Raw genomic sequence first — 25,809 nt, 5'->3', positions numbered from 1 at the left:
CAATTGATTTTTTTCCAAACTACAAAGCAGCTCCGTTTTTTTTATTCTAGTTAATGGCACTGGGTGCAAGTGGGCTGCTTGGGACAGAGTTGCTAGTATAGTGTCTCGAATTTCCCTATTTTATGTTTCCTCGCAACACTCTGCGCATCACAGAAATAATGAGCATCGCATTACGATAAATACGACGATATACATAATAATTGAATTGAACATTTAATTATTTATGAAGATACCATCTTTTTATTATAAAAGTGTATACATTTACCCTTAAAGCTATTATGTATCTTATGAAGCCTACTAAAATTAGTTACAAGCAATCTCTTATTTCTAGTATTATAATAATGAAAATCACTGTTAAGAGCAAAAAGGTGACCATTTTTGTGAACTTTTGTTGAATTTTCATAAATGAACTGACAATGATTAGTCATAATATTTTTTCTTTAAAATTCCACCTTCGCACGACACGCTACAAGTTAGGATATCATCCCACCATCTGGATGTGTGGCGGTCCTCCACAGTACGGTTTTCAAGGAGCTTTCTTCCACGTACTACAAAGCTGTGGAATGAACTTCCTTGTGCGGTGTTTCGAGGACGATACGACATGGGTACCTTCAAAAAAAGGGCGAACACCTTCCTTTCAGGCCGGCAACGCTCCTGTGATTCCTCTGGTGTTGCAAGAGAATGTGGGTGGCGGTGATCACTTAACACCAGGTGACCCGTACGCTCGTTTGTCCTCCTTATCCATAAAAAAAAAATTTCATTGAGACAGTCTGTCTATAACCAAGCAGATATATTGAACAAACAGCTCTCTTTTGCAGAGCAAGAACACTATATCAATGTCAGCAGTATTACCCCCACAGTAAATAACCGTACGTCATGATGCTGTGAAAATTACTGAGGCACACTAATCTAGCGGTCGCAACATTCGGGTACTCTCTAATCTTTCTTACGACATATGCTGCAGAGCTGAGTCTATCTGCTAGTTGGGCAATATGTGGACCCCACTGAAGCTTTTTATTTAACGTGATGCCCAAGAAGACCGTAGTGTCCACAAGTTCCAGTCTCTGGTAATTTATAAGTACGTTGGTTTGTACCTCCGCTGTGTTTTGTGTAATGAACCGTAAACACTATGTTTTTTTACTGTTTAAGTGCAGATTATCGTCTCAAACCAATACACTATCTTTGAGAGTGCATTGCTTACCTCGTCATCAATATCTGCACGTCGCTTTACTTTAAAAATAAGTGAAGTATCATCAGCAAACAATACAATCTCATGGCTATCATCAACTACAAACAGTAGATCGTTAATATATATAAGAAACAAGAAAGGACCGAGAATAGAATCCTGCGGTACATCTATTCCTCCAGGTTTTCCCGAAGACCGTTTACCATTGACTTTCTGAACTATTTCACTTACATATGATTTTAACAGATTAAGGGCTCTGTTTTGTACTCGATAATGTGTTAGTTTTAGGAGAATAGTGTCATGGTGGACGCAGTCAAATGCTTTGGACAAATTACAAAAAATGCCCAATGAATCCTGTGACTCTTCCCAAGCGTCAAAGATGTGTTCAATGAGTCTAGTACCCGCATTAATTGTTGATAAGCCCCTAGTGAAAACAAAATTGATATTTGTTCAATAATTTACAAAATTGCATTTTGTAGCTGCTGGAGCAAAAGTTTTTCAAATTTTTTACTAAAACAGTTAGCACTGAAATAGGCCTGATATTAGCAGGGTCAAAAGAACTGCCCGATTTAAGCAAAGTATACTTTTCTGTATTTCATGAGGTCAGGGAACACGCATCTATGCATTCGTTAAATATTATTACAAATTCAGGTGCTATAATGTCAAGTGTGTTTTTTTACAATATAAGTCGAATGGCCCAATAAGTGTTTTGTATTTTTTAGGTTTATTAATTTGAAGATTTTTAGTATATCGCTACCAGTATCATACCTGAAGCGTAAAGACCTCTTAATATTTGTTCGAATCTTCGTTGTGTCATAATTTAAGGAAATATTGGATGACAATCAGGGGCGTAGCTACCACCGTATCTGCCGTATCAATTATACGGGGCCTGACGTACGTAAACAAAAATTAATAAAAAAATTTGCTGCTTGCCGAAAAATAGGCAAGAAGAGTGTATATTTAATTTGAATTGTTTGTAAAATTTTTGGAAAAAGTGACAGATAGATAATTATGATGAATAAATATTTCTTCTAATAATTTTTTTCTTTTGTGAGAATTCTTTACCCTTCTTAAGGGACCGCAAGCAAATTTAATACGGGGCCCAAGGCACGCTACGCCACTGATGATAATACAAAATATCTGAATAGAAACAGTTTTCGTTCTTTAGAAACAGATATTTGTCTTTGTAATAAACACAGTCCTAGAAATTTAAGAAACTTCATCAAATTCCCTGAACGAGTATTTACGACTGTGTCTTGTCATTGGTCTATTTTTATTGGATAGAGACACCATATCTATTTGTTCGATAAGTTGACTCATAATATGATATTGAAATAATTGTCGGAATACATGAAGAAGCGAATTATTTTTATCAATATTAAACTGGACTCCTGTTGATGTATTATCAAAATTTAATTCTAGGATATCTAATGTTGTTTGTTCCTAATATACAGCTATTGCAGTGATCTGTGTGCCTCTCCGATACATTGGGCTTGGTTCAAGGTCTTTCTTTCTTATAATAGAACTATTTTGTTATGTTTTAAAGTCATAACCCTCACATCTGGGATTAATACACAGATAAATTTTTCAAAAAAAAATTTTATGAACTATGTGGCACTCGAACCCGCGACCAGGGGGGTGCAACTTCCCTGCATTGGTATATGAAAAAATATTGCATTGAAAGTCTCCACCTATTCGATTAGGTACGCTGCAACTTCACCACGATGGCGATAATTTTACATACATGATAGATGGAGCTAGTGATAGCAAAAAACTCACTTAACTTACTTATTAAAGACTTAACTATCGTGTTGTAATCATTGAATGACTCTCCTCATTTAAAGGTGACTGCTGAACTTAATAAATGAATAATAATTTTCACCCACACAATACAAACATCAATATGCATTCAAGACGGTCTACAACAATAGTAAAAAGTAAAAACCATAAACATAATTAGCGCCATCTAGCGACGGTACGCTAAGAGCGTAAAAATTACGCAGCGCCATCTCTTGGCCTGGGTATACTGATTTTACAAAATAAAAACATGTGTTGCACATCTATCTCTAGTATAAAGTGTATTATCTATGCCCGCGACCTCTCGCGTTCCGTGCGAGTGCTCTTCCAACTGAGCTCACCGTTCGAGTGACGTATCGTTGATAAAATATTGTATGCTATGTTCAACTCTCTGGCTTCATCTTCAGGATCTACTTTACAGTTGATAAGATCCTGTAGATAAGCGCTCTTCTATGATAAAGTGCATATCATCTCGTCATAGTTGAAGCTAATTAGTGTCATTTGTGGCATGTACCATATTTCGGCTTTGTTTTTGTATGACGTGAATTGTCTATAAGTATGTATAGAACTTCATTGGGTACACAACTAATATTTAGTTAACTATGTATTTATTTTTTATTTAAATTGGTCTAGCCGTTTGCGCGTGAAGAAGTAACAAACACACACCCACTTACGCCTTTATAATATTAGTATTTTGTAACTCCTACGGGCTTTGCGGCGCAAAACTGAAGTCTAAACTCGCAGTTTGCGATGTTGTTTTCCTATTTCTTGACACTTAACGTTATATTTTGGATAATTCACAATATATCTTAATAAATTATATACAATAAGCTTTTACCCGTGACTTCGTCCGCGTTGAATCAGTTACTTTGAGCATTTTTTATGATACTTTTCAAATAATACATGTACAAACTACTCGTTCCACTGCTGGCAGCACTCTCCTATGATACAGCGCATATTATCTCTTGTCATTTTGGACAGTCACTTTAATAGAATTTCCCTGACCTGTGAACTTTAATCTCCCATTTCATCCCCATGTAGGTCAGTTTCAAAATTGCTGGAACAACTTTTTATAAATTATTTCTTATCAAGTGCCTTAATACAAAGTTACATCGTTTTATCTTCGATAATGACTTATTTCCATACAAACTGCCATCCCCTATTTCAACCCCTTCATTTATTTTTTTTGCAATAAAGGTCTTTGTCCTTTTTCAAGCTCTAGTCTATCTCTGTAGTAAATTTTATCAAAATCGATTCAATATTGTAGGCGTGAAAGCGTAACAAAGAAACTTACATTCACATTTTTAATATTAGTAGGGATGTGTTACTCTGATGTGTAACCTATGTTATTATAAAGTTTCATTAAAATCCATTCAGTAGTTTTTGCGTGAAGAAGTAACAAATATACACACACACAACTTTCGCATTTATAATATTAGTAAGAATAACATTATTTAAGAACTAGCTGACCCGGCAAACATTGTTTTGCCATATAAATTGTATTGATCTTGTCCTTGCTAGTTGATAAGAGATGGCGCTAGTTGTATTCATTAGTAACAATCACACTTCTTTTATATTTTGTATAATTCACACTATAGTTTTATAAATTATAGCTTATTTGTTATTCTGGTGTGTAAGCTATATTATTGTAATGTTTCATCAAAATCTATTCAGTAGATGTTGCGTTAAAGAAGTTCAAACATACATCCTGACATACAAACTTTCACATTTATAATATTAGTAGGAAATGTACCCGTTATTAAAATCATATCTAAACTACATTCGGAATTAACATTATGAAATAAAAAATATAACAACAATTAAGTAATTTATTAAAATATCAGTTCATAACTAGTGCTTCTCCAAAGCTTTCATTAAGAGGTCATTAATATTTGTGATAAGATTCCTTGGATCCACGACTAGTCCAGCGGTGACCATGGCATTCGAGAACAATTGTTGAGCGACCATGTTAGCAAGATCCTTATCAGTTGATATAAGCTTATGTAATTTCTTCACTATAGGATGCCTGTAACAATAATTTTATTCATTCATTATGTTATACTGTTTAATCTAATATATAAAATTCTTGTGTCCCGGTGTTTGTTACCAAACTGCTCCGAAACGGCTTAACCGATTTGTATGAAATTTTGTGTGCATATCGGTAGGTCTGAGAATTTTTCATACATCTAAATGATAAGGGTGACCCATCCCTAAGAATATATATTATTTATTTTTATTTTATTATGATTCAGCATTGAAAGATACAAACATTTTCAAATTTTCACCCTTCTTCGATCCCTGTTTTTTAATCGCGATTTTATATTATTCTGGACCACCCACAGATCCGCAAGATGGCAATCGAATACAATAATTGTAGCACGATATGTTTGGTAGATCTGAGAATCGGTCGTCATCTATTTATTACACCCCAAAATTTTAATTATTTACTTTTTTTTACTTTAATTGGCAATACAACTTTTGCTGGGTCAGCTAGTTAGTTGTCTATTAATAAATTATATTTTGGATAGGGTTTTCCTTTTTTTTTATATAAGATTAGGTAAATGGGCAAGAGGCGACCTCTATAACATTGGTCATCAGATGAGTTGAGCATGCTCTAAGTTTGAATTAAACAAAGTTGCCCTAAACTACTACTGCATCGGTGTTCGAGTTATATGTCTGAAGCACAGTTCAGACACTAAACTACCCCATCGGATCCTATATATAGTTCACGGAACGTGAGCCTAGTTGACTTCTATGATAACGCATTTATTCCGATACTCATACTCAAAGCCTTAAGCATTTAGTGCTCGACGGACTGACGTAGGTCATGCGTAGCTATAACAATGAAACCATATGAATGCGTTCGGTAGGTCGAGCTCGTCGGTCCGACGCATTTCGGTCCACTGACGCACTATGTCGATAATATATTGCAATAATTGTACACGCACAGTAAAGTTTCCTGTCAGCTGAGTACTAAACGCAACATGGTCGCAACCGATACGCGCTTCGGTTCGACCGACGTCAGCGCTCACCGTCGGTAGAGCACTAAATGCAGCCTAAAACGCACTATGAGGATACATGGAAGTCAGCCCTCGTCCATCGATTTTCGATTTTATAAATTCTTTATTCATATTAAACAACATCAAACATAGGTACATTATCTTAAATGCTTAACTAACATACAAGCTAAGTATTTATATACAGACGCCTTTCAAAATCTACATTCAGAGCAACTGTTAGATTTTAAACATAACTTCTATATTTAATGTAATCGTAACATTATAATACACTAGATTGGTGTATTCGTTTGTTGGAGGGTAGTTATGAAAAATATAACTAGACAACTGCTAGTCAATTCGCATGGCTTGCATACTGAACCGATCACAGTGGCGCGAATACAAGTCGGTCAACTGGAAGGCAGACGAAAACGAGGATTTAAGACTATGCACTCGTGTCGTAGGTATTGGTTACGCTTGCAGTTACGTCATCGGCCTGCGGAAGCAATACGAAGCGATGGGGCAATTTGTACGTTCCGTATCTATCGATATATGACAGATCAAAGATTTTTGTCGTCGATCCGATAACTACAAGCCTATTGATATTACCGCCAACAATTTAAATACGTGATACTTGCTCTAATCAAATAAAATATATCTGGTCGACCGAGCCTTGCTCGGATTTAAGAGGGTACAAAACTTGAACAAAAAAAAACTAATAGGACTGAAAAATCTGGATTCGAACCGGGGTCTTCTGCTTTCCGGATCACCCAATGTCCCATCTGAGCTATTATAGCCTTGTATATAGTGGCGAAATTTACCGTTGTATTCTAATGTCATTGTAGCAGTTTTTCATTAAAATACGGATAAAAAACTACATTTTTAGCTACCTTATTCTCGCCCCCGAAATTACCTGTATAGGTACTAAATTTTATGAAAATCGTTTGAGCCGGTTTCGATATTCAGATTATATATATGTATACAAGAATTGCTCATTTAAAGATATAAGATATAACATACTTAGCATTGATCTCCAGCTGTGGTCTAAGTAACGCAAAGCGGTTCTCTTCACTCAGCGCCTGGGCTTGTGTTCTGATGAAGTGTCGCGCGGCTGCCATCTCCGGGACCACAATAACACACGGGTGTGAGTCCAACTTGTTAGTTGTTCTCACTTCGAATACCTTTCCGACGAGGAGTGTCTTGAGAAATGATATCAACTCGCCCACTTGCCCCTGTTGCAAGTCATCACTCCCTGAAAATATATTTAATTAGTAGCTGACCCGACAGACGTTGTTCTGTATATAATTTGTATTTCATAACATCAAGAATTATTTCGTAAAATATGCAACCTGTTGTTATAATGAAATTATTGTTTCACAGCAGAACTGTCAAACCGTGCGTCAATAAATTCTCTCATAGAAAATATGTATCACATCACATCAAAATTCCGAGCATTTTCATATTTATTAACCTTTTAAACCTTCTCTGGACTTTCATGAACAATTCAAGACGAAACATGCCAAATCGGTCAGGCCGTTTTCGAGTTTTAGCGAGACTAACTAACAGCAATTTATATATATATACTAGTGGACCCAACAGACGTTGTCCTGTACACACGTCTTAATTTTGAAAAATCGGTCCATCCGTTGGGAGGAGTCCACTTAAATACACATGAGCAGGATAAGTATATTATACCGACGGAATTGAGAATCTAAACCAATCTCAAATTCACTGCAACACACAAAAAAATCATCAAAATCGGTCCAGCCGTTTAGGAGGTAGTTCAATTGTGAATCAAAACCATTCTCAAATCCACCTCAAGACACACACCAATCTCAAATTCACTGCAACACACAAAAAAATCATCAAAATAGGTCCAGCCGTTTAGGAGGTAGTTCAATTGTGAATCTAAACCATTCTCGAATCCACCTGAATACACACAGAAAGTTTCATTAGAATCTGTCCAGCCGTCTAGGAGGAGTTCAGTGACATACACACGCACACAAGAAATATATATATAAAGATAGATTGTATTATAGTATTATTGAGTCTCCCACTGGGAAACACATAGCGGTCTCCTTGAAATTTATACCTACGGTTGGGCGGAGCGCTAGGGTTGGTACATACAAAGAGATTTACGACGCGGAAGGTGCTAAATAGCTAATTTAACTCGGACAGCGACCAGTCTCGGCGGCGTACGACGTGGCACTCAATAGTTTTGTTTCCCCAAGTTTGCTTAGCGGTACTGCTAATCGTGGGTATGTGTGCGGGCGCAGTATTTTACTTTATGATAAAGGGACGAGACTAGCAGGACGTTCATGCCCAGTAATTTCACTAATTACGGCGCCCTTCAGACCGAAACACATTACTGCTTCACCGCAGAAATAGGCACCGTTGTGTTAACCATAATGTTGCCGGCATCCTGTGCAAAGGAGCCTTCCACTGGTAAAAAATTTGAAGTTAAAGTACTGTTCCATTAGTGTATTGTGCCAGTACCTGTGTGATGTTTACATATTTGATGACTCACTAAGAGGCGTGCATATCATATAGGCAATTAGGCAGTGCCTACCTCGTTATAAACATATATAAATATAGCACTAGTGTTAACGTTAAGTTAGTTTTATTTGGTTCCGTTATTTTATAACCAAACTTCTATTTAACACTCACTCATAAAATTTTTCCTTACGCAAGATACCAGATACCTACGGTAAGCAATGATTGCATATTCCAAAGCTCAACTATGACTAGTTAGATCCACAGACTGGACTCACCAATGATTGTGTCCGAACTGTCAGCTGGGTCCTTCTGCATGTCATTCTCGACAGAGACCAGGGCTCGTCCGCCGAACTGCTTCAGCTCTAACAGCACGAGTTCGTCGTACATCTCGTAGCAAAACAACACTTCCACATCGCGCTTCTTCAGAGATTCGTAGTATGGCGATATCTGAGCTAGTTCGCGGCTGTAAATCGTTGACAGTTCATTAAAAATATACTTAAACTAGATGACCCGACAGACGCTGTTCTGTAGATAATAAAAAAAATACTGTTTTATAGGATTTTGTCAATAATATTTCAAAACATCAAGAATTATTTCGTAAAAAATGCTGCCTGTTGTTATAATGAAATTGTTTCACAGCAGAGCTGTCAAACCGTGCGTCAATAAATTATCTCATCGAAAATATGTCCATACTAAACAAATTTACGACCGTTTTCAATAACCTATCTAACCTTACGGATACATTGCTGTCACCGTTAAATGACAAGAACTTATCTATCCATAGTTATGTCCAATATAGTTAGAGTCCAATGTCAATAGGTTATTGAAATGTAAGTAAGCGTAAAAGCATAGATTTGTCTACGTCTAGTAAGTTACACTTAGGATAGATAGGTTATTGAAAACGGCCAATAGGAAATAAGAATAATTTCTTTAGAATTGTAAATCTCCCACAGCCACTACGTCAATGTCGGATGAATTAAACCTCCTTGAGTGTTCACCGGCAGGTGTTTTGTCAGCTTGAATGACAATATTATGGCTGTTTGTTGTGCACAAACTCGTTGCATTCTAAGCCTATATACTTCATTGCCTAAGCCTATATACTAAAGAAAGCAATTCTGACATAGAAATATGACTATTTGTTTGATCTGTCTCTCTCTAGTCATCATTGCGGTTAGCACGTGAGGTAGCTCTTCGCACGTTTGATTGACAGCGACGACCTGACAGGTAGTCTTCTCCTCGGCATCGTTAACCAGTTATCATTAATCTTTTATCTGATAGATAGTTAACAACTGTAGTTAATCTACTAACTATAGTTAGCTAAATTAATAAATAGTTTATTTTTTACGTCCTTAGAAAGTTAGAAAGATATAAAAATTCTAATAAGTTATTCATTTTAAACTATTCTTTCAATTTGATTTCCGAACGACGGGGACACGTCAAAGTAAAAAATATTGTTGTTTTTATTTAATTCCAAGTACAAATAATTCAAGACCAAAATTAGCCAAATAGGTCCAGCCGTTCTCGAGTTTTAGCGAGACTAACGAACAGCAATTCATTTTTATATATATGTATAGATAAAGTAACTATTATTCATTTTGGTGATACTTTTTTTTATGGAATAGGAGGACAAACGAGCGTACGGGTCACCTGGTGTTAAGTGATCACCGCCGCCCACACTCTCCTGCAACACCAGAGGAATCACAAGAGCGTTGCCGGCCTTTAAGAAAGGTGTACGCGCTTTTCTTGAAGTTTGGGTACCTTCGGGTCGTATCGTCCCGGAAACACCGCACAAGGAAGCTCATTCCACAGCTTCGTGGTACGAGGAAGAAAGCCCCTTGAAAACCGACTGTGGAGGACCGCCACACATCCAGATGGTGGGGATGATATCGTAACTTGTGGCGTGTCGTGCGAAGGTGAAATTCGGCGGCAGGAATCAGGTTGAACAGCTCTTCGGAACACTCCCCGTGATAAATGCGGTAGAAGACACACAATGAAGCGACGTCTCTACGCAACGCCAAGTGATCCAGCCGTTCACAGAGTACTGGATCCCCGACAATTCGAGCTGCTCTGCGTTGCACGCGGTCAAATGGATCGAGCTGATACTGGGGTGCGCCAGACCAGAGATGACAGCGATACTTCATGTGAGGCCGGACCTGCGCTTTGTAGAGCGCTAGAATGTGGGCCGGCTTGAAGTATTGCCGTGCTCTATTTATGACGCCCAGTTTCTTTGAAGCCAGTATGGCTTTGCCCTCCAGATGGCCACGGAATTGGCAATTGCTCGAGATTTCGAGACCCAGTATTCCGATACTAGGCGAGGCTTTAAGGGAAGTGTTCTCGAAGAGCGGTGATACGGCAAATGGGTTTTTTTTAGTGGTAAACGCGCAAACTTGAGTCTTCTGGGGGTTAAATTGGACAAGGTTCAACTTACCCCATTCCGCGACCTTCTCGAGAGAGGACTCCATAGAAGACACAAGTTTCTCCTGGCACTGGTCGACGTTTTCCCGAGAGAGACCTGCATGGCCCGCGTATACGGCATCACCAGTGCTGTCGTCTGCATAGCAATGCATGTTGGCGGTGTCCAACATATCATTGATATGCAGAAGAAACAGCGTGGGAGATAGCACACAGCCTTGGGGCACTCCAGCGTTCACGGTCTTGGGATTCGAGCAATAACCGTCGACAACGACGTATGTATGCTGCGCCCAGAGAGGAAGCTGGAGGTCCACTTGCATAAGCTCTCGGGAAGCCCAATTGATGGAAGTTTTGCGAGGAGCGCCTTGTGCCATACACGATCAAAGGCCTTCGCTATATCCAGACCAACTGCCAGGCCTTCCCCCTTGCTTTCAATAGCCGCCGCCCATCTATGTGTTAGGTATACCAGAAGATCGCCAGTCGACCGACCATGGCGAAAGCCGTACTGCCGGTCGTTGATCAACTGGTGACCCTCAAGGTATAAAGAGCCAAGAGCTGGCGGTTAATTATGCTCTCCATAAATTTGGAGAGTAGGGAGGTAATAGCAATAGGCCTGTAGTTTGCCGGATCCGAACTGTCTCCTTTTTTTGGGATCGGATGAACAAGGGCTGACTTCCATGAATCAGGGACTACGCCTTTTGAATAAGAGTGCCGGAATAAACGCGTTAGCACCGGCGTCAACTCAGGGGCACACGTTCTAAGCACGATTGGAGAAATGCCATCCGGCCCGCTCGACTATATGACGTCCAACAAAAACAGAGCTCGCCTAACAGTTTTCCGTCGGAACTGTACTTCAGGCATGGAGCTCTGACACCGCGGGATGGTCGGCGGTGTTTTTCCGTTGTCGTCAAGAGTCGGGTTGGAGGCAAAAAGAGTGCACAGGAGATCGGCTTTCTCTTTTGCCGTATGGGCCAGGGTGTCATTCCTCAGGTGCAACGGCGGCATGGACGGCTGGTTGAAGTTACCAAGAGCAGCTTTCGACAACGACCAGAATTTGCGTGTTCCGGTCGGGTAACTGGAAAGCTGCTCGCCAATTTTGACGACGTGCTTCGATTTCGCACGGGCGATTTGCCGCTTAAAAAATCTGGAGGCACGGCTATATTTCCTCTTCAGAACTTTGCAGTTCGGATCCTTTGAGCCCAGCGCCGCAACCCAAGTTCGATACGCCTGTTTTTTGCAGTCAGATGCTGCTTTAACTGACGCATCGAACCAGGGCTGTGATCCGCCACCGATCGGTACTACAGAGCTTGGTATAAAAATATCCATGCCCTGCAGTATCACATCGGCTACTGCAACGGCGCAGGCACTAGGATCATCCGAAGGGAAACAAACCCTGCCCCAAGGGTAGGATGCAAAAAAGGAATGCATCCTATCCCAATCTGCTGACTTGTAGTGCCAAACGCGGCGGTTCGCTGGTGGTCTGCGACGTTGGCGTCGGATAGGCACTACACTCCTGACCAGGCAATGGTCGGACGTTCCGAGAGGGGCGTCGACAGAGACCTGGTAACCATCGGGATGTGTAGTCAGCAGAAGATCTAGTAAAGACGGCATGTGGCTATCCACATCCGGGAGCCACGTCGGCGACTCAACCAATTGGGACAGACCATACGCCAATGCAAAATTATGCACAGATCGCCCTGCGTAGTCTGTGGGACGTGATCCAAGCCATTCGGCATTGTGCCCGTTGAAATCACCCAAGACTACGATTTCAGCAGAGGGGATCTGAGCAAGCACGTCATCAAATGCCGCTTGAACGCAGCCCATGAGGTGATCCGTTTCTGCGTTACCACTATGGGACCTGTAGACACACGCATAGATGCGGACGCGGTCCTCTAAATCTACGCGCAGCCAGAGAGTAGACAGGCCCCTACCCTCAAAATTGCCGAGACGGCGACAGCAGATATCCTCCCTAACGTACACACATACCCCGGCATGAGGCATGAAATTATGCTCAATTTTGTACCCGGGGTACGTTAAATATGACGTATCGCTAGGTCGAGATATCTGCGTCTCCGTAAGGAAACACAAGGCCGGCTGCGCCGTCGCAAGGTGGTGGTGGACGGCGTTTAAGTTGGAGTGAATTCCCCGGATGTTACAAAAGTCCACATTAAGCGTGGAGCGGGGTGCCGTGGTGTTGCTGCCCTGTTTGTCCTGTGACATACGCGGTTCTGTGCCCTCCCCAGAATACGAGGGGCAGCCCGAGCGCGAATGCTCGGGGAGGGATTCTCCGGCTCTACAAGAGCCGGTACCCTCCTGGGGTAATTTCTCTTTAAATACCGCTCTCATATTTTGTTGGGGGAGGGGGAAGGACGGGGGGGGGGGGAATGGCCTCCGGTCCTCGACACTAACCTATGCGAAACATAGCGGCACTAGGCCGTTACTTGACGCCGGTATTCTGTGCGAGTGTGGTAAGTAACCCGGACGAGTCTGGCCCGATTGTGCTGACGTCATAAGACAGCAGCGTGACTCTCCCACTTTCAAAAAGCCCGTAGTCGCCTCTTACGACACCCTTGGACCTGGGACTACCCTATTCTTTTTACACCCCGGGGCTGCACAGGGCGATACTAAAAATAGCATCGTTTATTCAGACTGTGAAGAATTGAAATCAACAATTGTTAAGTATAATTGGACTTAGTTCCTGAAAAACGTTCCAAGCCACAAACATCACATTTTAAGGCACAGCTTGTGTGCGTCGCGACGCTCTGGGGCGCCGCTGTATTATCTCAGGGGCGTGATGAGGTGATCCAAATAGGTTGATCTGTGTGGATATGACCGAGCCAATACGGTATCGCGACATACACGTGCCAGGATCGTTTCTCCGCAGTTGCAGTAGTTACCACCAGTGGGAGGCTCCTTTGCACAGGATCCCGGCTAGATTATGGGTACCACAAAGGCGCCTATGCCGTGAAGCAATGTGTAAGCATTACTGTGTTTCGGTCTGAAGGGCGCCGTAGCCAGTGAAATTACTGGGCAAATGAGACTTTACATCTTATGTCTCAAGGTGACGAGCGCAGTTGTAGTGCCATTCAGAATTTTCAGCGGTTTTTCAAGAATCCTGAGCGGCACTGCATTGTAATCGCCAGGGCGTATCAATTACCATCAGCTGAACGAACTGCTCGTCTTAAACAAGAACAAGTATAGATCGAAAACAAATTTAGAGACAGAGACGAGATTTACAATTTCAAAAATTGAGCCTCGTTTTGAGACACTCACACACACAGAAAAGCTAGTACATACTACTCATTACCAATACCAAACGAAAAGAGATAAGAAAGGGTGTGTTTGCTTTTTATCATTTCTGTTTGCTTTCATTCTTGTCTTTATGTTATGTTCTTAATTTTCTAACTAGCTGACCCGGCAAACGTTGTTTTGCCATATAAAGTATGATTCACGCGATAGTTTTATAAGTAATAAAATATTGCCTATATTATAGCCTGTACATCATTTTGTTCTATTGTCAATAGTTTTTGCAGCGCACGCAAAAATAGGTTTTCGATTTTACACCTTGTGTTACTAAATAGCAAATTTATTACGGATCCCTAATTTTGACATAGCCTATAGCCTTCCTCGATAAATGGACTACCCAACACTGAAAAAATCATTCAAATCGGACCAGTATTACCAGAGATTAGCGCGTTCAAACAAACAAACAAACACTGTAGCTTTATAATTTTAGTATAGATGAAATATCATGCTTTTTGGAATTTTTCTGACAAATTGTTATTAGGCTAAAACTACAACTACGTAAAGACGATGTCGCAAAAATATGGCAACTTCCCAAGGGCGTCACAGTTAAAATAAGTTTGGGAAGCTCTTCGCACGACACGCCATAAGTTACGATATCATCCCCACCATCTGGATGTGTGGCGGTCCTCCACAGTGAGGTTTTCAAGGATCTTCTTCCACGTACTACAAAGCTGTGGAATGAGCTTCCTTGTGCGGTATTTCCGGGTCGATACGACATGAGTACCTTCAAAAAAAAGCGCGTACACGTTCCTTAAAAGCCGGCAACACTCCCGTGATTCCTCTGGTGTTGCAAGAGATTGTGGGCGGCGTTGATCACTTAACAACAGGAGACCCGTACGCTCGTTTGTCCTCCTACTCCATAAAAAAAAGGAATTCGTGTTAAAAGGTTAATAAATATTAGTGTATTCCATACATGTGGTTTGGGCTACTGAGTCATGATGTAATTTAAAGAGTGACAGTAGGGCTGCAATTTTTTATTAGTCCGTTAATATGAATCACGTGACCAGCTTTGTGTTCTTAGCTCAATTTCGACACGATTGTGGTTTGGAACGTTTTTCTGGAATACGTCCACTTATAATTTGACTATTTTTAAGTCTAGATAGACTGTGACAGCTGTGAAAACATCAAAAAATTTAAATTGACATAACTGTCAAAGTTAACACCTCTATTTTGAGCAATGCACGCACACCAACACAAAGTGAAATGCAAATCCCGAGTTGTCACGCACACTAATGTAAATAAGCCTGGCCTCTTATCATTGGTTGTCCAGAAGCAAGCGGCTCTATCTAGAAGTATAAATTATCTAAGTTTTTAACATTTGCTTTTTTACAATTAAAAGTTCAAAGAGACGAAATAATATCAATGAAGCTTAAACTTATAATTAATTATATATAAAAAGGTATAACAGGCACTTATTTTCTCAAAATTGATTCCTTTAGAATTCATTTTGATGTCATTTCTAATACACTAGATACTACTACCGCTTCGGAAACAAATCGCGCTCTGAGAGAGAATAAGCGGCGCCAAGAAACTCTATTATGGTCCACATTACAGAACTGGTATTAAAAATTACCTCGGGGCAGCCAAATAGTATATTTCCTGTTGATTATTGCCTTGACGTGCAATATAGTCAGCTAATGATGTCTTCACACCACTTTCAAGTTTTGATGACTCGAACCTTAACAGCTTGCCAATTTCTTCCTAAGTATGAAAGATTTAAAATTAATCACTCTTAAAACTATCTAGCTAAACTACTGAATAAACGTTTAGACAATGTTAGAATTATATATGCATTCGCAAATTCGAGGAACATTTCACTGAAAGTGCTTATTAAGATTCAAATCCAATCAAAATCACTTTATTCATCTAGGTCACGGAAATGTCACTTATGAATGTCAAAAAACATTTTTTCTTCTTTTTGAATCAGTTGAGCTAATGAGAAAAAGCATAAAACTCATTTCCATTTTTTAATAGTTATTTATGCAACTGTTGTGTAATAAGGGGTATTAAAACACGAATGTGGATTTATAATAGTGTGATAATAGTATCACATGAGTGTTTTAATACCTAATTATCAACAGTTGCATACAAGACTTTATCTACACCCAGAAAATGAATCCTCTAAAAGATTCTGGAACAGTTAGCTTACTTACCTAATATCATTCATTACTGATTATATACAAATAAACTAAGTATTAATGAAACAATTATTTATTTTAGTAGTAATTTACATTTTGTATAGTGCAATAATTAAAATTCACTCGAATATAATGTTCTTTTGCAGCGTTTAAAATGAATCGCTCATTTTTTGTAAACAAAACAATAAAATTATCGAAGAAAAATGGCGGGGATTCGAATAACCTACTATTTTTTACGAGTCTGGAGAGCGCGTAAACGAAAATGTTCTTTTTTTGAAATTCATACAAATACCACGCATCGAGCAATAAGAATGTGGCTGTATGTTGAAACTCTTTGCGCATGAAGGGATAAAAAAAACATAGGAGTGTTGTTATGAAATTCAGTACAACATTACAACACTCGTTTGGATGATGTAATGGTTATTAGAACATTGGGTGTTTTAATGTTGGCAATAAGCTAACTGTTTCAGAATCTTTAATAGAGGATTTAAAGCATGGGTGTAGATAAAATCCTTTTTCCATTTTCATCGTTTTACAAATCATTTCAATTATAATATAATATGTAAAGTGATGCAACAAACATACTCAAACGTCACTTAGTTAATGCCTTACACGAGTAAGTCAAAAAAGTAAATGTAAGTTAATACAAAACAAAAGTTATTGAGTACAATAGCTGCATCATCCACACACACCGTAAATAAATAAACGGTATTCTGTGAGCATTTTATAAGCGATTATATATATAATCTAATATATAAAATTCTCGTCTCATGGTGTTTGAACTCCTCCGAAACGGCTTGACCGATTCTCATGAAATTTTGAGTGCATATTGGGTAGGTCTGAGAATCGGACAACATCTATTTTTCATCCCCTTAAATGTTTAAATCCACGCCAATTTTTTTTATTTTTTTTTTAATTTGTTTGATTATGAGTCAGCATTAAAAACCACACACAACTTCAAATTTTCACCCATCTACGATCAACAGTTACATTTGTATCGCGATTTTAATATCGGCAATACAACGTTTGCTGGGTCAGCTAGTTTAATATAAAATTATTGAGTGCTAAATAACTACTTTTACTAATTATTATGTGTCAGCAATATTATTATATTAATTACTTGATATGTTAACAAGCGCTACCAACGTCATGAACTGCCATAAGATATCCCAATTAATAATAATTACATTTATTTAACTGATGTTAATATTTAAATGCTATTTAATATAATCATCACTATGATTACAAATAACTATAATAAATAGCACATAATATTTAGATCTTTAGTTAACTTGATTGGTGTAAGTTGGCACTACAGCAGTGCCAACTAACAGTTGGTAGTCTACCATCACGGTAGACGGTCGTGCCCTATATAAGCCAGAGCGCTAAGTTCGAGTAGACATTTCTTATTGTGAATTGTAAGGGGAAACTCTTCACTAATTGTCATTTAATTTTAAGTATATATTGTAATTCTAAGTAGAAACTTTAAAATACAGATGTAACAGTATTATTATGTGAGTTTAAATTACCAACCCCTTCTACATATGATTCTTAGGCCAAGCCGTTGTCGCCTTAATAAACACGCGAGTATATTTTAAAACATAAAAAGTCTTAAAACCAGCTGATACGTGATTGGCACAGCACAGCTGAAGAAATTTGAAGTATGCAATAATTTTATAGTAAGGAGATTTATTACAAAGATTTTACCTTCTCAAGTGGACTCTGGCTGGTAACAATTCCCTCCTTGAAGAACAATGAGTAATCCTTGTAAAACGCATCGTAACTGACTGGATCTTTTTTAGCATTATCAATCATAAACTTCAGAAAACGATTTGTAAGAACGTGGCGGAGCTTTCTGCAAATTGTAAATATAATAATTACAAGTATTTACCTAAATTAACACGAGAATCAAACATTAAATTATCTACTACAGGGTGGTTTCTTGAGAAGGGCGGTCATAGCCAAGTCGGAAACTACGAGACTTAGAGAAAAGTCGTGAAAGGACTAACTAAATATTTAGTTTTTTTTTAATTTCTTGAACTTTTGACGGAAATCGACTTATGATTTTTCAAAAAAATTACATCTGTATAATTGGATCAATGGAGTCAGTTGCTGTTAAGGATAAATTTTTGTAAAAATATGTATTACCTACTAAAAATGAAAGGAAATACCACATTTTCTGTTTTATTATTTTTACACGGAAGAAAATTCACCTCCTTTTCAAACCTAATTGAATGGTTAGGTAGTAATTTCAGACGAATTGCTTAATTTATCAGTATAGAAAGGATCAATCTTTGCAAAAATATGTATTACCTACTAAAAATGAAAGGAAATACCACATTTTCTGTTATATTATTTTTACACGGAAGAAAACTCACCTCCTTTTCAAATCTAATTGAATGGTTAGGTAGTAATTTCACACGAATTGCTTAATTTATCAGTATAGAAGTACTCATTTATGTGGTGAAAAACAATTTTTATTTATTGCGCTATCGTACACTAAAATGACAATTTATATTACACAAAATATTAAACATCAGAACTATTACAATTATTTTACATACAAAGTTTACCTCTCAGAAAAATCAACTTTCATCCAAAATTTCAACGCCTGTCTTACGAATTTTCGATCAGGTCACGTGTCCTGACGCGAGTTTAACATTTTATACCCATCCCAAGAAAAGTGCTCAACGCCGCTAAATAAGTTTTCACTTCAAAAATGACCCAATGAGCAAGCGGGAGAGCGTAATACCAGGTTATCACACCTAACCTAGTTCCTCACTTGGATTTAAAAAGAAACATTCGATTGAAGGCTCATTTATTACAATCTTGGAGGTAGGTGGTACCTCATCAATTGAGCCCCGCGCTCGTTAACCAGTAACATACAAAACAACTTACGAGATCAGAGCGCTGTTCTGCAGTATTTCTCTGCTTATATTTAATGGAATGTCTTCAGAATCAACAACACCTGAAAATTAAAAACATAAATATCTCAAGTTGGACTAAACTGCACTCCATGAAGTAATCCTTATTAAAATCCGTTCATTAGTTTAGGAGTTCACTGGAAACAAACATCAGGACACTGGATTTATACAGGTGTCCCAAAACTCAACGATAACCTGGTACCGGGCGAGAGGCCAAGGTATAACAGTTATGAAAAAAATAAGAAAAAAAATCTATGTCACTTAGTCAAGCGATGATAGACATTTTTCGAAATTGTTAAAAATTTGTCACCCTTTGTCGCATTTTTAGGTATTGTGATCGCAATTTTCACAATTTTACAGTGATTTTTTTAATAATGTTATCTCAAATAACAGTGCTATTAATGGTAACCACAAATGAAAGTAATAATCATTGTTAACTAAGTAAAATAAATTAAATTTTGACGAGTTATGGTTTATAAAATTTATGTCAGTCAACTTTGACACTCTACGTTGGAAAAAAAATGTACTACACTACCTATGGCAAGTTTTTTTAAAAGATGGCCCATTTAGTCTAGATTTCAAAATAGTACAACACTTGCCACTTTTCTTGCCAATAAAACTGCTATTAACTGGTATACCTTGGCCTCTCGCCCGGTACCAGGTTATCGTTGAGTTTTGGGACAGCCTGTATATATTAATAAAGATAGAAAGCCTCCTACTCTTTATCTATCTAAACAGTATTTGTTGGTAGAATGCTTTAAATTATTTGACCTGTATCTTTTGTAATTGATTTCTTCATAATATCACCAGGTGCCACGGAAGAGTAAAAAAAGAAGGACTCCGTGTCACCGTACATAACAGTGAAGCGCCAAAAAAAGCCGGTAAACGTGTAAATACATAGCCCCACACACACACTTACACTAATACAAGCCGATCGGCCACCATTATGAGATTTGCCATCGTCTGAGAATCTGTCACGTTTGCGTCGCAATAAAATATTTTAAAAAATGCCGTCGAGCATTGTGATAAAATGTAAAAACAATACTATATAAGTATTTGTGGCCATATATGATAATTTAAGGGAGAAAAAATTGTGTAACTGGTATCCCCCGTAACCGCACACACACTAGCATAAATGTGCTTCACTTGCTAATATCACGGAGTCCTTCTATTTTTACTCGTCCGTGCCAGGTACAATAAAATTTTATGTAATTACCTTTAACAAATCTTAACCACTTCGGCAAAATATTTTCAGCCTTGCTCTTGATGAGAATCTTTCTACAATATAAGGCCACGCCCACATCAGAGTCCCTGGACATCTCGAAGAGGCCTGGCTTTCCTTCGGGCACATACAGTATTGACCTTATGCTCAACGGTGCATCAGCTTTATAGTGTAATGTGAATCTTGGCTTATCATATGAATTGCCGATGAATCTATAAAACTCCACATGCTGCTCGTGGGTAACTTCCTTGGGTTCCATCAACCATAGAGGCTAGAAGAAATAAAGTTTATTCTGAGATAATACGTCAAAGATTATTATGCCATACATGTAAATGTTTGTGTTTTCTCTCTTTTCCTTTTTTTTCTCTATTATTTCAATTAATAGGTTAAATTTGTAATTTGTTTTTTTTTTTATTGTAGCCATAGTTCGCACTACTTTTGCTGAACGACAGTTTAGCTGTCAATATGTTCACCATAATAATTATCCTATACTTTAGAACAGTGTTTCTCAACGTGGGACCCACGCCCCACAGGGGGGCAATTTGACAGTTAAGGGGGGCAATTTAAAAATGGACTCGACACGACATTAACCCTTTCGCTTTGGGTTATTTAAATGCAATGCTAGATATCAGTGATAAATTTAACAAAAAAGGCAAATTCCAAGAATGTGCACGAATACTTTTACTACTGTTTCCATCTTCACTGCTGTAAATGATTTACTGATAAAAAAATCAACTTGATATAACACAACGCGGAATTGAGATTAAAGCTAAGTAAATTGGAACCTAATATAAAATCTCTGTGCAGCAAGCATTAAGCGCAAGGAAAAGCAAATTAAAATTTGTAACCAAAATTTATGAACGATGCGGCACTCGAATCTGCGCCTCTCGGGTACTGTCCGAGAGATTTCACCAACTGGCCAAACCTCAACCAATCTGACAGTTGAACAAGACATACCAAAATTTACGAACAATGCGTCACTCGAACGGTTGGCTCAGTTAGGTAAGAACGATCGTACGGAACCCGAGAGACGCAGGTTCGAGTCCCGCATCGTTCAAAAATTTTATAACAAAATATAGTGTTGATATTTACACTCACCTTAATAGAGTTAACTTGCTCATTGTTTAAGAATATTGGACTGCCAATAAAATTGCTGTATTTCTTTATAATATCTAAAAAAACAAATTCAACATTTCAGTCAATATCTAGAGTATGATCATGTAGCAAACAGAATTAAAAATATACATAAATATTATATTATATTTAAGTGCTTACAGCAAATAATTAGATTGTGTTTGTTAGAATGTAAACGTGCACAATAAGTGTTCAAAGACAAAGTGAAAAAATCATTTTTAATAGGTAATATTTTAATTTCATTTGGGAGTTTATTATAAAATATAACACAATCCCCTTTAAAAGATTTAACAATTTTACGGAGCCTAGTAGATGGAATTGCGAGGTTCAAAATAGTATAGGGCGAAAGGTTTTACATTCCTGCACTATACAGTTCAGGGCTTTCCAACTTCTGAAATTATGGCGTTCACTATTTTTTTTTAGCCAGTTTATATCGCTGCAGGCATAATTTTTTCATATCATTTAGGCATAATCATTTCATATTATTTCATATCAGTTTAGGGCTTTTAATTTTCAACTCGTGTGGTTTATACTATATTTCATTATGCCGTTTGAAAGTATAAACAAAATTTATGCCTGCCCAATACATTGCGGTACAAGAAGCGTAGACTCTTTCTCTTGTGTTCCCCTAAATTTGGCCATAACTGTCAGATTTCATTTTTATAAGGCAATAAATATACAAAAATATACTTTATGTACCGTAGTTAGAGGAAATTACTGGGCAAATGAGACTTGACATCTTATGTCTCAAGGTGACGAGCGCAATTATAGTGCCGCTCCGAATTTTTGGGTTTTTCAATAATCCTGAGCGGCACCACATTGTAATGGGCAGGCCGTATCAATTACCATCAACTGAACGTCCTACTCGTCTTGTCCCTAATTTAAAAAAAATTGTAAGAAATGTCATATTAATGTTTTTGTGAATTGAAATATTTTTACATTCTTTATTATAATATAGAAGGAAATTTCATGTGTGTTGCAGCCATGTCTAAAGGGTAGTGTAAAAACTATGATTAAATAGTAGAATATGGAAAATTCATAATGTGTATACTTAATATATGTACATACTTCTGACAGTGTCTTCATCGGAAAATTCCCTGCAGTCAGTTTTTAAGTGCACAACAATTTTGGTTCCAATTGGTACATCAGCCACTTCCTCAATTTCGTATGTCCCAGACCTAAAATATAGTGATAATTAATTACAAGAAAAGTATTTTGGTGTATCTTATATTACCGCTGACACACTTTTTTTACACAAACTATCTAGCCCTATACTGTAATATGAGCACAAGAGAATATTATATTTAATACAATATACAGACATACAGTGCCAGATTAAGCAAATGCGGGGCCTGTAGCAAATTCTTTCAAAGAGCCCTTAATCTGTATCGGAAATAGTCTGTTACCGAGTGTCTGACGTGGATTGTCTAAGTTGGAAAAGTTACACGAGTTTTTGTGACATTAAGTAAATTCAATATACAACATCTTAATAAGTTTCATTCAAAAAAGTACGCCCAAGCAGATGAGTGTGTTTAAATATGCAAAGGCCTTATCGTGTGGGGCCCGTAGCAATTGCTACTTTTACTATGTGGTTAATCCGGCACTGCATATATAAATATATATAAACACCATTGACTGGGAACCAAACAGCCATTTTCATCATATTATAAATGTGTTCCCCTTCCGAAATTTCAACCCGGAACATCTAGCTCAGTAGACAGGTACCTTTACTTTATGTAGATAAATATTATCATACAGCTTAACAAAATGGTGGTTGTGTAAAACATTAAACTAGTGATTCAAAAGTGTTTTCATAAACCTACTTGAATTAGAATATATACATGACTTTGATCACATTCCCTTGTTTATTCTAATATACCAAAAGGATATTATTAAAGTATAATTGTTTACTAAAATATCCTATTGTTTTCTGCTCTTGGATTTCAGCCTTGTTTTAAGATATATATAAGAACCATTGAGTCCTGTACAATATGACTTATATACCTTCAAAATAGAATAAATTTAAAATTTCTTTACCCATCAGAGCTCCACTTGTATCCTGGAGAGCCACTCTTTGAACTTCTGGTGTAAACCTCAAGTTTATCAGCCACCATAAATGCAGAATAGAAGCCGACACCAAATTGACCAATAATGGTATTCGCTTGTTCAGCACCTCTTTGCTTAATCTCTTCTATAAATGACTTAGACCCAGACCGCGCAATAGTGCCTAAATTCTCAGTTAATTCCTCTTTTGTCATGCCTATTCCAGAGTCCTAAACGGGTTAAACAACAATTAACAATAATCAAAATCTGAATTGGTAGTTTCAATACTTAAGCAATTATAGAACGACTTTTACCTAGTTGTATTCTAACCTCAATGTTCAAAAAATGTCTTGCCTAAGAGAAGAAAGCATAAAATATATTAAAGGCATTTATTTTTTAAATATTGATTCCTTTAGAATTCTTTTTGTATATATATATATAATATAACTAGGTGACTCGACAGACATTATTCTGTAGATAATGAAAAAAAAAATACTGTTTTATAGGAATTTGCCAATAATATTTCAAAACATCAAGAATTATTTCGTAAAAAATGCTCCCTGTTGTTATAATGAAATTGTTTCACAATGGAACTGTCAAACCGTTTGTCACTAAATACTCTCATAGAAAATATGTCCATACAAAAAATATTGAAAATATGGGTCCCAAATCAAATAAAAACTATCCTATCTCTCAAGCTGAACCAAACTACACACCATGAAGTAATCCCCATTAAAATCTGTTCATTAGTTTAGGAGTCCATCGCGGACAAACAACGTGTCATGTAATTCATATATATTAAGATTATTTGTTGTCTTGAAACAAAGTTAATATATTACTCAGTCTCTAATCCACTACCACTTAATTCCAATTATCAACTGATAACTATTCATAAGAAAAACAAATTAAAACAATTTACCTGGGGCACTATGGTAGTATAACAATTAAACATAATTTGTTTAGTACACAAATTCATAGTATGTTGCACAACCTTAGAACAAGGCAAGGAATAGTCTATGTGAGGCACACTTGAAAGGCTGTTAAGGTTTTGATATGATCAAATATATGAAAAAAATATAATAAATAACATAACAGTAGAAAATAGATTATTGTCAAGCCAAACATTTAAAAAAGTGCAACATAGATAGAAAAAATGAGCCCATAAGTTTCAGTTTGTTCTTCTCATTGATTCAAAAGTGATTTCAGCCTAGTTGGGAAAATAATTTGAGTTCAGCTCATATCAAACAACTGATTATTGAGAGATCATTATAATAAAAAATTCCAAAATCATTATACCAAAAAATCAGAGCTATATTATAATAAAAAATTTAATTTATTATTTTTTATTTCAAGCTTATTGACTAGTTCTTGCAGAGAAGTCAATCTAATAAAGAAATCTATAGAAAGATTGTCAATTTAATACTTACTTCAAAAATTAAGGTTCTGTTTTGTTTGTCTGTGGTGAGCCTTATTTCCAGAGCACGGTCCACATTATCAAGTTTAGTAGACTCTTCTACAGAGCTCACAGTAAGATAGCGGAATTTTTCTAGAGCGTCACTTGCGTTTGAAATTAATTCTCTTATAAATACCTGGAAATATAACAGACAGGTTAATAATAATTTTCTATCATGACTGACAATATAATAATTTAAAAATCTATGAAAGATATTATTATATAAATGTACTTCACTTCTTTATCTGAATAGAGTGATCTGGCCACAATATCTAAAAGCATTCGAGTTTCAGCTTGAAACTCTTTCCTCTCCCGGTTGCCTTTAGATTCCGATGGCTGTTCATCGGAGGCAGTACTATATCTGGTCACTAATACTAACGGTCTGTCTGAAGATATAAAGATTTAGATTAGTAGTAGAACTTTCTTATATTCTTGGTACAGAAGGTAAATATTAGACCAAAACATACAATTTGATTCAACAGCTGATGATTTGATAGTTGTCCGGTTCCTAGACGCTTTGGAAGTTTGATTTAGTAAACGTCGCGCTATAGGAATTCCTAATCTTGCCCGGAGTGCCGACATTATATTAATTATTTAATAAGAATTTCAATATCCTTGTTAGCAGTTTTACGGTTTAGGTTAAATAAATGATATTTATTAATTCTTCACAATTCAGATTTCTTCAATAAACTCTCGATTGAC

The 25,809-nt window shown here is 37.2% G+C and overlaps 1 protein-coding gene across 1 annotated transcript; it reads right to left on the bottom strand.

Moving 5' to 3' along the window:
* Nucleotides 1–4,798: 4,798 nt before the first annotated feature.
* On the bottom strand, nt 4,799–25,809 carry LOC126973694 (heat shock protein 75 kDa, mitochondrial). Its single transcript, XM_050821021.1, has 13 exons — nt 25,575–25,809; nt 25,345–25,493; nt 25,082–25,243; nt 23,649–23,884; nt 22,680–22,789; nt 21,576–21,649; nt 20,472–20,748; nt 19,230–19,299; nt 18,039–18,186; nt 15,767–15,894; nt 8,751–8,938; nt 7,000–7,231; nt 4,799–5,009 (listed from the first exon to the last, which is right to left on the bottom strand). The coding sequence occupies exons 1-13, from the start codon at nt 25,687–25,689 to the stop codon at nt 4,835–4,837; spliced, it is 2,064 nt and encodes a 687-aa protein (XP_050676978.1). The 5' UTR covers nt 25,690–25,809; the 3' UTR covers nt 4,799–4,834.

This window comes from Leptidea sinapis, chromosome 30, assembly GCF_905404315.1.
Source record: "Leptidea sinapis chromosome 30, ilLepSina1.1, whole genome shotgun sequence".
NCBI lineage: Eukaryota > Metazoa > Arthropoda > Insecta > Lepidoptera > Pieridae > Leptidea > Leptidea sinapis.
Note: the sequence above shows the minus strand (reverse complement) of the source record. Positions and strands in the feature narration are given on the sequence as shown.

What these genes read in the sequence shown, in the direction of transcription:
- LOC126973694 (XM_050821021.1), bottom strand. Translation starts at nt 25,689, where the DNA reads ATGTCGGCACTCCGGGCAAGATTAGGAATTCCTATAGCGCGACGTTTA. An exon ending in AGCAAGTTAACTCTATTAAG is followed by an intron (nt 20,749 to 21,575) that starts GTGAGTGTAAAT and finishes TATTTCTTCTAG; the next exon opens with CCTCTATGGTTGATGGAACC. An exon ending in CAGAACAGCGCTCTGATCTC is followed by an intron (nt 18,187 to 19,229) that starts GTAAGTTGTTTT and finishes TACAATTTGCAG; the next exon opens with AAAGCTCCGCCACGTTCTTA.